Source organism: Pieris rapae, chromosome 18 (genome assembly GCF_905147795.1).
Source record: "Pieris rapae chromosome 18, ilPieRapa1.1, whole genome shotgun sequence".
In the NCBI taxonomy this organism is placed as follows: Eukaryota; Metazoa; Arthropoda; class Insecta; order Lepidoptera; family Pieridae; genus Pieris; species Pieris rapae.
The window spans coordinates 7,483,805-7,498,852 of record NC_059526.1 but is presented as its reverse complement, the minus strand read 5'-3'; the positions used below and the strand labels follow the sequence as shown (position 1 = coordinate 7,498,852).

Sequence of the window (15,048 nt, the reverse complement as noted above, 5' to 3'; positions counted from 1 at the left end):
ATGTTTAATGCCCACATAGAAATAAACTCCATTGGTGCCGGGAATCGAACCTACGACCTCAGGTATGGGAGTCGCGCGCTGAAGCCACTAGGCCGACACCGCTCACTAAAAAACTTGATGTCCTTTTTATTTTATTTTTTTAGTGTTGGGAAATCATTTTACTGAATCCGCGTAGGGGCAACGATTTAAAAGTTACGCGCGGTGTGTGGAGTTCAGTCCACCCCATCTGTTCGCTATGTTTGGGAGGCGCGTCTATTAGTCTCCGTTATGAGCGTCTGACCTGCCCAATTTGGTGTGAAAGTCACAAGAGTACGTGCATAATCCAGGCCTTTTTTCGCATCCATAGAGAACCATCGGCCGGACCACACCTGCAAATAACCGGCGACACCCCGCACTCGCCCTACCAATATTTGGCATTAACCGATAGAGTGCCATAGCGTAGCCAGCTTCGGGGCAAGTGCCGCGAAGCGATGAATGTCCAACGAGATTCGACGACGAGATAGACGTTGTCTGTTAAATGTGAATATTGATTTCGTCACCGTTCGAAGACGTACATACGACATAGCATCCTGTATTCATGCATATGTCGCGAACTCCCGATGTATGTTGCTGGGAGAATGGTTACTCTACCTACACTCTGTTTATTTGCGTAGTAAGTTCGGTGGCGGTTGTAGATATTATATTAAATGAAACACTTTATTATATGACAATTAGCTTTAATCGTGTAAATTAAGAGTTTATACTAACAAATTAGGAGCAAAGAGGTTGCGACGCTAACAAAAGACCTCCTTCGTTTATTTAAGGGTTCTTAAATCTCAGTGACACTTCAATACAAGTATATTCGACCTTTTTGAACATTATCGAAAACAAGATTGTTATATTTTGATGTGTTTCTTTATTATGTTTCGCGTTTAGTTTCCCTAGCTTTTACTTGAAACTGGCATAAAGTTATTGCCAATAAAAAAAATAAAAAATGTTATATTACAATTTATGAATGTGGGAAAAAATTAAGGTCTTTTGGCTTCAACGTGTAAAAAACTTGTTTTTGATATTTATTAAAGTACATAACATCATATACAAATAATACATTTCTACAGTATAAGTTACAATCTTTCATTCTAAAATATATGACAATGATTGAACAAAAAAAAATTCAAATGTTTACAACATTAATAAAAAATAAATAAATAGTAATTAATTCACAATTTCTATAGCTGAAAATGTCGTTTGGGGGATTTCAGCTATCACATTATCCCTCATATCAAAAGTGCAAAACTCATTACGAACAGCGAATCAGGTCAGTGCATTAGAACTACGTTATGAATAGACAGTTATCATCAAAAACCTATCAAGGACTACGTTCAATGGATAAGCCACGCTTTTGTTGTCTATTGACTTAGTCAGCGATTTTAGAATGTTTGATAACACTATATTGAATAGAACGCTTGAGGAATAGAAGAGAATGAGGATTTGATACCGGTTCAATACGTCTTTTCAAACTTGAAGATATTTCTATTTTGATAATACTATTGACAAATAGGCTATCGTAATAATTATGTTATACTATTGTGTATAATTCATTTAAAAAATACTCTGTAACATAGACATTTAGATTTTAAGTTTTGAAAATCATTTAAAGTGCTGCTTTTAAAGAAAGGCTTAGTTATTTTTTTATAAAACAAGGGGCCAACGGGCAGGAGGCTCACCTAATGTTAAGGGCTCGCGAGTACGTTGCCGGCCTTTTAAGAATTAGAAAATGAGAAAAAAAGAGCGTACCTCTTTTCTTGAAGGACCATAAGTCGAATTGGTTCGGAAATACTTAGTATTATTTAATGTGGTCGTTGCTCCAGTGGTGGTGTACATACCTAAGCGTCTAACTTTTAAACAAAAAATTTAAAAAAAGAAATCATGAACGTATTTAAAATATTTCATGTACAAGAAATATCCCGTGCTCCTACTCAGTGGCTTCACGATAGATATGAAATGTTAGGTTTTCTTTTTTGTTATTTACCATAATTAACTGCTTTCCCCCGTAATAAGGAGCATGGTGTAATGAATGCAGGTTTACGAAAACACAGCATTTGCGAAAATTTCCATTCTACACTCTTGTTTTTTAAACTGATATTTATTACTGTGCATGAGTTGCTTACATGAATAAACGATTAATTGCTGAAATTCAATATCTAGGCGCTTTTGGTACTTTTTTAAAAATATTAGGAAATACAATTATAACAGGTTGGCTGAAACTGGTACGAATTTGCTAGTTTGAGACAGACAAAGAGAGGAATTGTATACTTGATAGCGTGCACACACTCCCTCACACACAAACACACACATCACACACACATGCGCACATATACACACAAACACGCATGCATAGAATAAGTTCATAGCAATTCTTTTTCGCATTTGTATAGATATGGGAAGTAGCGACTCCACCCCAACACAAGTGTCTCTTGACTACTTACGGGTTGTACATACTCATTTATTTAATGTAAAAATTTAAGAAACAATAAAAAAAATATATATACATAGAGATATAATTCTTTCATATGAAATAACATAATATAATAACAAGTAACCACGAGTTATGGTTTGATAGACTGGCATTGCCAGTGACCAGATGACTCATTAATTTATGAGTGGGCCTTGGATCTCCCCCTGGACAATTAGGATACATCATATTCCTGTCGCAGTCCTGAAAAATAAACAACATATACAACTGTTAGTGATTCCAGTAAGTTATTAATATTAACGACAACAGCTGCAAACCACCGCTATGTTGAACCAGCTGCCCACTGAAGTACTTCCGAACCAATTCCTCTTAGGGTCCTTCAAGAAAAAAGACGTACCAAATTTTAAAAGGCCTGCAACGCACTCGCGAGCCCTCTGGTATTGTGATGGGCGGCGGTATCACTTAAATTCAGATGAGACTCCTATCTGTTTGCTATTTGCTTGCTAAAAAAACTGACATTGGCAATACAATTTTGGATTTAGTTACGTCTACAATTAATAATAATAAATCCCTCAAACAGCAGCAACAAACCCAGATGCAGCGGTTAGCAGTTTATTCAAACTCCCAGTTGCTGCTTTATATCTCATAAAAGGTAGGTGTTCCAACGAATATTTGGCTAACCTGATACACTCCACCTTCCGAAACAATAACGGAGAACTTTTGCAAGGTGATGGCTTCCAAATGTGAGCAAGCTGTTGCTTTTTCAAATAACGACTCGAGCGTACACCTTCGAAATCTAGCCCTTGCACTGAAAATAAAAAAATATAATAATAAAATAAAAAAGAATATAATATAACAGAATAGAACAGACCACAAAAGAACAGAACAGAACAGAACCGAATAGAATAAAATAAGTGAGATTAGATTAGAATAGAACAGAATAGAATAGGATTAGGATTAAGATAAAGATAAGGATTAGGATTAGGATTAGGAATAGGATTAGGAATAGGAATAGGATTACGAATGGGATTAGGAATAGGAATAGCAAGAGCTTGTAATAAACGCGGAAATGTGCCTTGTATGAGCTTGTAATGAACGCGGCAATGTGCCTCTTATGAGCTTGTAATTAACGCGGCAATGCGCGTTGTATGAGCTTGTTAATAAATGTGGAAATTTGCCCTGTATGAGCTTTTATAAAAAAAATTTCCCAACCAGCATAAATAAAAATGCACTTCATAATGTGTCCATTCGTGCGTGGTATTTTGTTGTTCCTCCACTGTGTGCTTAAAGCTTTTATAACACACCTCCCAAGAGTCCTGGGAACTTTCTATACAGGCTGTTAGCTCCATGTATCCTGTGGGAAATAAGGTTAGCTTGAGTAAGCGAAATTACGCATTACTATAGACAATATAGAGTTTTGTATGTTAAGTGTCAACTTTCAGAGTCAGCGACTTGTTTATTACATATAATGATAAAACCATGTTAAAGCTTAAATTCTTGTGTATTAATAAATTTCTTTCTTATTAATTTGTATATATCTATATTTCCCACTAATAACAAAACGTAAATGTTAAAATAATTTTTACCAGTACGATTTTGATAAACGAAGTCTCCCTGATATTGAACGTATTACAAATAATACATGTAAACAAATGACAAAAAAAAGTAAATTCTAAAGAAAATATAATACCATACACTATTTCGTTTTATATATCACATACACCGTAACTATACTATAATTTCCTTTTTGTTAGCAGGGCGATTACCTGTAGCCTTGAATGTACGGTTGAAATACAAAACGACAAGTATTGATTGACATTAGTGTATCAAAACATCCATCTCATGAACAACAATGTTTTATTCACTAATATCTTTGGGTGCATGCGATTACTGCAGGTCGTAGTTTAAATACGGTTAGAATAACTTTATTTCTCATATGAATTAAAAAAAATTTGCTTACTGAGAAAACATTACTAACTAAGAATAAATAATTATTACTAGAGCGCACAGATGAAGGTACCTATATAAAAATTCACAAAACAGAAACAGCAACAGAAATGCAGGTAGACACAACAAACTCGAAACGATCAACCAAGCAAAAACATAGGTGTCTGGACTGGATTCATTACTAGATGTGGCATTGATGGCATAGCCTGATATAATAGGTTTATATTAATTTATTTTTATTTTTATACTTTATTTATTATATTATATTATATTACATATACAAGTGTAGTATATGTACGTTTGTTTTATGTTCATTATTTTTGTTTCTTCGTATATCTTTACAGTTGGTGTCCGTAATTTATAGTTAAATAATTTTTTTATTAATTTATTCTGAACTCTTTGAATTCAGATTCAAATCTATTATTGAAATAAATAAATCACTGGCACTACAACCTCTTTAGGTCTTGGCCTCAGATTTCTGAATCTGGTTCATGATCATTTTTAAATCTAATAGGCAAGTAGGTGATCAGCCTCCACACGACTTTTTGGGTCCAAGACAATATGTCGGTTTCCTCACGATGTTTTCCTTCACCGTTCAAGCAAATGTTAAATGCGCACATAGAAAGAAACTCCATTGGTGCACAGCCGGGGATCGAACCTACGACTTCAAGTATGAGAATCGCACGCTGAAGCCACTAGGCAAACACTGCTCGCTCCTTAATCTGTTATTATACACTGCTAAATGTGCATTTTTAGATGGCGAGCAATAAGAACAATCTGCGGCTACAATCACTTCCTCTCATCTTGGGTTACGCTATCAAAGTCCGAATGCTGAGTATATATGCAAAATCTTAACATCCAGTGCCTGAGTAGAACTATCGCCATATATCCCGCAATATGCATAAAGACAGGCCAGCCTGTCATTATTATACATTTAAATTCTTGATATCGCGAAGAATTGCGTCCCGGCTCGCCCATGAATATTGTAAACAAAAAAATATTACAGATGTGCCCTGAGTGTATCTCGCGAGACACGTAACTCACCATTCGTGACTTACTTTATTGTAATTAATACATAATATATCTTTTGAGTAAAAATTTCAGAGATAGAAAAAGTCCCTGGAGTATTATTAAATAAGATAAAAAGTTTTTTGAGAGTGTTAATATTAAGAGCAGTGTTGGCCTAGTGGCTTCAGCGTGCGACTCTCATACCTGAGGTCGTAGGTTCAATCCCCGTCTGTGCACCAATGGAATTTCTTTCTATGTACGCATTTAACATTTGAACGGTGAAGGAAAACATTGTGAGGAAACCGACATGTCTTACACCAAAAAGTCGATGACGTGTGTCAGGCACTAGAGGCTGACCACCTACTTGCCTATGAGATTTAAAAATGATGATAAACAGATTCAGAAATCTGAGGCCAGGACCTAAAGAGGTTGTAGCGCCACTGATTTGAGAATGTTCGATATATAATAAACATCAGGTGAGCCTCCGGCCCGGTTGCCCCCGGTTCTATAAAAATATATATATATATATACACTAATTTATATTACACTCACGTATCTGAAACAGCTCATCATCACAGATGTTGTTGGCAACATGTATGTGACCCCGTATGCTGTCTTCATTGAAATGGCTTTCACTCACTACATTACATTCGACTTTCCAATCTAACGCGCAGTTAATAAGGTGTTTAATTGCTCTGTAAATAAGTGATTAGGTATTTATAAATCCTCGGATATCTGTATACGTTTATAGAATAATAACACTGTCGTAATTCATTCCCAATTCCAATTTGAAGAAACATCCAAATTCCGTCTGTAAAAACCAGGGAATAGTTTAGGCGCCTTTGATTCGAATTCTAAGCGAAAAAGTATTCGCAAGGCGTCTATCGGGTTACGGCTGTCTAATCTGCATTGTTAAGCGAATAAGTATTTTTATATTACTGGTGAAAAGTGAAATTTTGTAATGGAACTGTTATTTTTTTGTTGTAAGGGGTCTGATTCACAATGTCCGGATAAGTTCCAAATAAGCTATTTATTACTTATTGGTAGTATAAATAGTATTTTTGCGTTTCACGACTGTCAGATAGCGCTATTCGTCATGACACGCGAAGTATTTGGAACTTTTATCTTTCGAATAATTTATGTGTTGCATAGCTATTTGTTACTTTATCCATACATAGTGAAATAGGCCTAGTTTTTTTGTTATATGTAAATAAACTTTATTTAACTAGACTTTATTATAAAACTTTCAGTGCATTAAATACCTTATTTCTATTGTTAGTGTAATTTTTTTCTACTTTAACATCTAACGCGTGTCACACACATTTTAGTATTTACTTTTATGTGTCACGGCTTTCTCCTAGTAAAACTACAAGCTCAATACAATTTGCAATTGACACGCATCCTTTGAGCCATAATATGTTGGAGAAGAAATAATATACATACAACACAAAAAGATTACTAAGTTTTATATAAGGCCCGTCATTATATCTTTCGTGATTCAATTATGAGATAAAAGAAATGTTTACTACCATTTCAAAGAAAATCTTTAAGTCTAGGTGTCTGCTTTCGAGAAAGGTGTCTCTTAACCAGCTATTTACGAGCACTTGGAATAACACTAGACTTTAGCTTTTAAGGTGAAGCTTAATGTGGACGTAAAATATTTTAGTCCCTTTTAAAGGTACTTAAAGTCGTTAGAGTGGATTTGATTAGGATGCTATCTACTACTTAAAAACGTTAAAGAAATGAAAAAGTGGTATTTTATGAAAATAACGGTAAAATCTAAAAGCGATGATTCTCATGTATGTACCAATTCTAAACACTCATATCTTGCTGGTACAGTGAAGGTTATAATATCTTGTTTGGCAGGATAATGTTATCTTAATATATATAAATTTCCTGTCACGATATTCGTCCGCGATGGACTCCTAAACTACTTAATCGATTTTAAATTAAATTGGCACACTGTGAGCAGTCTGGTCCAACTTAAGAGATAGGATAGCTTAGATCTTTAATTATAGTCGCAATTTTATTTTATTGCACATTATTTGTTTATTATTTGATACAATTCTAACAGATTGCGCTGTGTTAAACGTACCATCGTTTCCCTTGAATAGTTTACTACTATGTACCAAAAACCTTAGCCACAGCAACGCTTTGCCAAGTCTGCTAGTATAATATATATAGAGAAATGATCACAATAACCAAGCATGTCGTAAACCCGGTTTCATCGCGAGTCAAACATCGATGCTCATAAAGGCTGATCAGGTATTATACCTACTCTCGAAAACCAAGGTGAAAATTCATAAAGAGCTGTAATGTTACAGAGAATAATTGAATGACTCGTTAGTGTTTACGTGTTTAAAGGCGACAGCGCAGTATTTTGTCAAATTAACAAATGCCGATCGCGTTTAAGGTATATCATTCTTACTGTTAAATTTAAACTCCTCATGACACCAACACCGATGAACATTTCACTCACCTACACCAATCGGTTAGCTTAGATGGTATCGGTGGTGTCATCCGACCCGAATCATATACAAGCGCAGCTTCCGTTGTACAATTAAGTGCATATGACGAAAAATCATCGCAATTTATGTTCTTGGATAGAGAGTTCTTGACAGAGACTGTAACTGGTTCAAATTCCTCAGTGCCTTGCTGTGTTTTCGTCTCTTCATAGTAGTTTGAGTCTGTGTAAGTAAAATTAATCTTCTATCTATTCAAATACACAAATCTAGTCCAACAAAAGCTATATAAAGTGTTGATTATTTAAAACATTCGTAAGGATATGTGTGTGAAAAATAAACAATATCATATTATCTACCGGTCCGTTTAACTTAACTAAGGTAACATCAGTTAGAATACCTGGAAAACACATTTTAAATAATCTTTTTATTTGGGAACACAAGTCTTATTTCCAATAAAAGAAATCACTGAAATGATGGGGTCAATAACCCCATAATTTACGTTATTATTGTAGGTGCTCTCATCTCTGAGGTCGTAGAATCAATCCCCGGCATTGCACCAATGGACTTTCTATGTGCGCATTTAAGATTCGCTCGAACGGTGAAGGAAATCATTGTGAGGAAAACGGCTTGTCTTAGACCCAAAAAGTCGATATGTCGATATGTTTACCTACTTGCCTATGACAAATGATCATAAAACTGATTCATACAGACGAAGAAAGGTAGCGTCACTGATTTATTTTATATAGACTGCTAACAAATTTTCATAAGGCGTATCTTTCTTTAAATTTTCTAAGTCCAAGCCAATACGCATTACTTATATAAAGAGCTGGTTTAAAATAAGTAATGGCAGATAACTAACTACATTCATAAAATTTGGTCTTATTACACAGTCATTACTGCTACAGTAAATAAATAGTATTAGTTCAAACAGTTTAATTAAACTGATCTAATTTTTAAGAACGAAGCTTCGTACGACAAGACATTTTTATTATTATGGAAATAATATTAACCTATGATACTCAGGAATTTAAGAAATCTGCCAGTAAATTTAACGTTCAATACTAACAATCCTACTATCCACTATTTTATAATATTTAGTATAGGTATAGATAATCAGAAGTAGATAATTTATGAATACGCAAGAACAAAGATATTCGTAACAAAATCATAAAAAAGTCAAATCATAACTTACAAATCACATCAAATGAACAAAAAATAAAAGTAAATAATAGGATTCTCATGTGGAATTTTCACATTGCAGGTTGACATATATATTGCTAATTGACAGCCGCTTGACATATGACATTACATTTCTATATCAAACTAATCTGTGTAACATAGGTAATGTCAAAAAAAATAATTATTTCAGAATCCTTTTTGGTTAATGTTTTATCTATAATAATAAATAATATTTTAAATCATAATTCAAGCAATGAATTAATAATTTTACAGTTTTATTGAGAAGAGATATATTTGAGCGTTTTCTTAGGCAGTTTTTGCCGCGTACCACTACTATGTGGAACCAGCTGCCCATTGACGTTTTTCCGAACCAATTTGACTTATGGGCCTTCAAGAAAAGAGCGTACTATTTCTTGTAAGGCCGGCAACTCAATTCTGCTAAGCCTCCTGCCCGTTTGCCTCCTATTACATAAAAAAATATGTGTGTTGAAGTCGGATTAGTTATGGTACACATCAATAAATAATTTAACCTATGTATTTAATATATTAAACATATTAAATAATCTTCTAAAAAATACTATACAAGATGGTGATGTTGAACCATGTTATTCTTATTAAAAAAGTCTACAAAGGACTTTGATACCGAGTATTTTATTGTATATTATATTTAATTATATATTAATTATTCACTACGTAAAGCGACGTCGGACTAGAGTTAGTAAAAAATATTATTTATCCTAATAAAATATATACTTACAAGTGTGGGTACATATATTTATTAAAACACAAAAGAAACCGATTTTTTACAATTTGATATGTATTTTCTTGTGTGACGTATTTTGAGATATTTATGAAACAATAACTGGGCGGCCAATTTGCGGAAACTGTAATAATGTATGGTGATTTGCTTAAAGCACGCCACCCTCAACCTTGAGATTTGCTTTTGAATCAAGACTGGTCACAATCCAAAGTTGATGACGTTTAGAAGGCATTTCATATAGTTGCCCATTAAGATATATGGTCAGGAAACAAATACATATATAAACCAAGAAAGGAGTCGTGTCCAATTGTTTTTTTTTTTAATATTTACTTATCTAACTAGACAAGGTTTGATATAAACAAAACGTATAGATAGGCAAATATTTGAACGGAAGGAAATAAATTAATATGAGTACCGAGATCGCTTATAGATAAAAAACTATGCTAAAGAAATCACACCATTCAAAGCTCCATTGCAAAATAATTTAAAATTTGAGAGTAGTAACAGTAAAATAACACTCTTGATATAAAATCATGACACAATCGTCGTAAGAAGTCGTGATGAGTGATGACTAAGAATAGCTTAGTATTTTTAGTACTCTTACGTATTTGCGATGACGGGTCGTTGAAGGATTACATAGGCATGGGGGGGGCAGGGTATGCTTACGTTTGTGACGTAATACTTGAACGGTCAACTGACCAAATAGTCCTGACCCCTACTGGCTTATCGTCAACCGGTTTTAATAGTGAGTTTTGCTGCGATTACATTCTAACAAAGTTATATGTTATATTAGTTGTTATATGAACACAATGATGAATTTAATCGTCAATGTAATTAAGTTCAAAATTGTAGGATGTAAGAAAAATTTAGAATCATATAACACATTTCGCCATTGGACAGCATGGCTCGTTAGCTCAGTAGGTTAGAGCGCCGATATAAATTAAACTTGATCATCGGAGGGCGGAGGTTCAAATCCTCTACGAGTCGGAAACTATTCGTTTTTTTATTTTAAACCCAGGATTTATCTTCAGATTGCCTTTAGTTAAAAATTTTACAACTAAAGAATGTGTTGTATCAGTATTGTATTCCGGCAACTGGAAAAAGTTAGCTTTTTCCATATTTAGTATTTATAATTAGTTCCTTAAGAAAGCTTACCTTAAAAACAACATTTATGTATTTTTAATTAAAATATAACAAGTATATATTGCTATGCTTTAAAACGTAGGAAACATTTCCCGTAGAGAAACTATAATATTAATAATCCAAACTTAAAATTGATTTATAATTAAAATCATAAAAAGCTCTTATAATTAGACATCAATATATTAAAAGCAATTAACAAATCCTTTGTAAGCAAGAAATGTATGTCAATTTGAATTCAATGTTGTATTCAATAAATGTAATGAAAATTCCTTTAGATGGAAACAATACTGAATAGCTTCAACAGGAATTTAATATTGACGACAACTTCTCATCGACTCGCGCATTGTATGGCCGAAATAAAATATATAGTTGTCTACTATAGCGAGTCGTAAATTGAGATAGTTCAGATTCGATGTATTCTGAGCATTCGCCGCCGACAAGGCAAATCTCAAAGGCATTGAACCTTTGCCTTTTTCGAGCCAGGATAGTTTCTACTCCATACAGGAAAGTAAGCAATATAGGCAATAAGATACAATTCATTTTATTTGATTATATAATTCATTACTATTGTTATCTTTTCGGATGATATTACAAATCTTCATAGGTGTCAACCCTATAAATATAATTCTACCGAAATCAACATGGACAAGTGGCGCAGTTTGAAGCCTATCTCTATAGTCTTTTCAGAATGATTGTGGAGTGTTTAGACTGATAAGGATTTACATCAACTACGCAGCAATTAATAATAAAGCCGTATATATCCAAAGGTGATTAGATGTTTAAACACGAGACGATAAGGTCTTATCATACCGAATTAAATTTGGAATAATCTCAATGTTTTCAGGCGGAAAATAATAAGCGGCTCAAATATTAATATATATATTTCTTGTGTGCGTGTGTATGTGACTGAACTCCTCCTAAACGACTGGACCGATTTAGACGAAATTTTTTGTGTGTGTTCAAGGGGATCTGGGAATGGTTTAGATTCACAATTTTGTCCGCTGGACAATGTTTTTTTAATTAATTTTCAATTTATTAGTTGTTGTTGATTTTGGAATGTTTTACATTGGATTCGACAGACGGCGCTACCATCGCAGTGTCAAATTTTAAATAATATTCGAATTTTAATTTTAGTCTGTCCCGAAATTTAAAAAAAGTTTTGTTATCATTGTGTTATATCGTGTGTGACCATGTGCTGGATCGCTAGATATTGTCATAACATTTGAATAATAATTTTCATCAAAATGGCTTATTAAAAATTGAAATTTTGAAATTAAAGACGTGTAGACAGGACAACGTCTGTCGGATCCGCTATATAAGTATATAATTTAACTTGGAATTTTGCACCTGGTAAATAGTACCGGTGACCCTAGAGCTGGAATACAGAGAGGAAATGAAGCCAGCGAAGAGTGTACACTGTCATAAGGACCAAACATTTTAAATTTATTTTAACTGTCTATTTTTTAATCTTATATCTTTAAACGTGCAATTCTTGTGTATATATTTATATATGTAATCGTCTCGGCATCAGCTCTAACGATTTTCAATAACGATTCAACGATTCGATAAACCGATCTAGCTAGGAATCAATTCGAGAAAATTTCATTTTATTCGTGTTTTATCTACTTAAACATAGAATTGCTCGTTTAAAGATGTCAGTCAAATAAAAACTTAAATATGAATATAATAATCTTTATTCGATAATTATATTCATATTTCATTAAATATAATTTACAAACAAAAACAATTTATAAAAAAATACCGGTCCTCCAGGTACTTATTAGTTACTTTGGAAATAAAAATATTAACTAATATATAAATTTTGTTAATTAATATAAATCCTCATATAACTCGTACACTATATATATTACAGTTAATTAATTTTGTCGGTCAAGCTTTATATAAACACTAGTACAAACCCATCACTGGTTTGTAGTAATCTGCTGAAACTCGGAAAGAAAACAAAGTCAGCCTAGTTGTTTGAACTTTACACTAATCTCCAGGTTTCTTATAAATTCTAGTAATTATTAATCTTTCACCCCTGTTAGTCGTAACCTTATCTAAACTCTCAGCTTGAAGAACGTTTATTGGGCAGTACTGAGATAACACGAAATTCGCTGTTTCGAAACCTGAGACGTTTTCCCCATTAACTTAATCTGTTTCATTACATTTAAATCCCGTATTTTAATAATTTAAAATAAATTCATCTCACATATAACAGAAAATACTATGAGTGTAGGAATTCGAATTAAAGCGAAAAGCTTCTAAGCCAGCTAAAATAATACAGAGCAACAATATAATAGACTTTATAAAAATGAAGACATACAAAATTTTAATTATAAAATCAATTATAAGATCATGAATCTGTAGTTACAGAAAAGGAAATATCAACAAACAATGTTATAGATAAATATTTTTAGATTGGTGTTACCCTGGGATGCTCCCAAGATCTTAGAAGTAGTATATAAATATTTCTAACAAAATAATAAACTTATTTCCCGGTTAAAAATAATTTATTCATGTAGGTAACATAATGTACACTTATGAACGTCAAAAAAAACATTGAATGCTTCTAATTTTACATTTATTGCCAGTTCTCAAATCAAGGTCGTAGAACGGAAGAGAAGAACTGGCAATAAACTTTCCGCCACTCTTTTTAATCGCCAAGTTTTTTTTTCTTTTACACAACATTTGTAAGGAGCTGCAACCATTACACCATGTTCCATTCACATTAAAACCTTTGACTCACTGTACATTTTATAATAACATTGTCAACATATAAATCAATTGGTCATTTACACGATAAAATTAATATTGTAAATTCTTTTAAGCAGGTAATGGAAAATCTAAGTAGGTGAATTAATGTAATATCAATTTCTGATTTCCCTCTCCATTATTTCCCAGCATAGCAAAAGAAAGTTTTCCTTGATTAAGAGATTTTACTCTGGAAGTATAGCTATTTCATTCCTATCCACTTAGATATAGCTAAGTTTTTGTTGTGGATGGTGGATACAAAATGAAAGTGAAAATATTACGGTTTAACCCTGAAATATCGTGACTAAGGCACGCAAATTCGTAAATCCTATAATGGATTCGGGCGAGTTTTTCGCTGATACGAACCTCGATATACGTCTATGAAGTTTATTATGTTTGGAAAAAATAAACCTGTCGCGCCAAATATAAAACTTTTATCTGAAAGTCGACATTGAATTGTCTGTTGAATACTTTTTCACTCTCATTTCTTCTCATTCACAATTTTTAAAAGGCCTGCAATGCACTCGCGAGCCCTCTGTATTGAGTGTCCATGGGCAGCGATATCACATAACAACAGATGGGCCTTCTGCCAGTTTGAAGCGTTGTATTTTTATGAAAAAAATTTTGAAGCCATTTATAAATGTTACTTACGTTTTACTTTATATAGGTAACGCCCGTGGGATATTAATTCGTATGACGGCCAAATATTTAATAATAAATACATATGTCATCATATATATCTAACACCTACTACCACAAGATGTCTGGTCTAGACGCTTGTGTGGGTCGGAAAATTTAATAATTTTAGGTAAAATTTTAGCCCAGAATTTAATAATGTTTTTACGAGTTGCTAGTGTACCAATAAGTCTAATGTTTCTGGATTCCTCAGAATATTTGCCTGATATATATATATATATATATTTGGCAGTGTTTATACGTATAAAAATATATAAAGCAAAATTGTACATACAATCTTGTTCGTAAATAAATGATTTAGTGATCATAAAGGTTCACTTCATACATCAAAACTTCACTTTTGGTTAAAGTTTTAGTTTATTGAGTTTGTATCGGTCGACAAATGTGTAATAAAATTATTTGGTAGCTCGATCCCGGCCTCTTTTGAGTTTCCTCCAGCCGGATAGATATTTTCTAATTAAGTTCTTATTAAGTTTATTACTGAATGAACAAAAAATTGTTAGAATGTTTAGTTAGTTTTTTATTATTATTGAATGACATATTTTTTGCTAGAATTTACGTGAACTAAAAGGTATAATTAATTAATATAATTTATTCTGAGAATAAGACAATAACGACATTTTGTGCAAAAATAATAGAAT

General features: G+C 33.0%; 1 protein-coding gene across 1 annotated transcript; it reads right to left on the bottom strand.

Annotated features, from left to right (window-relative positions):
- Positions 1-255: 255 nt before the first annotated feature.
- On the bottom strand, positions 256-9,136 carry LOC110999369. Its single transcript, XM_022268383.2, has 7 exons — positions 9,068-9,136; positions 7,890-8,097; positions 5,963-6,105; positions 3,668-3,809; positions 3,137-3,263; positions 2,576-2,698; positions 256-510 (listed from the first exon to the last, which is right to left on the bottom strand). The coding sequence occupies exons 1-7, from the start codon at positions 9,114-9,116 to the stop codon at positions 256-258; spliced, it is 1,047 nt and encodes a 348-aa protein (XP_022124075.2). The 5' UTR covers positions 9,117-9,136.
- Between the last annotated feature and the right edge of the window lie 5,912 nt (positions 9,137-15,048).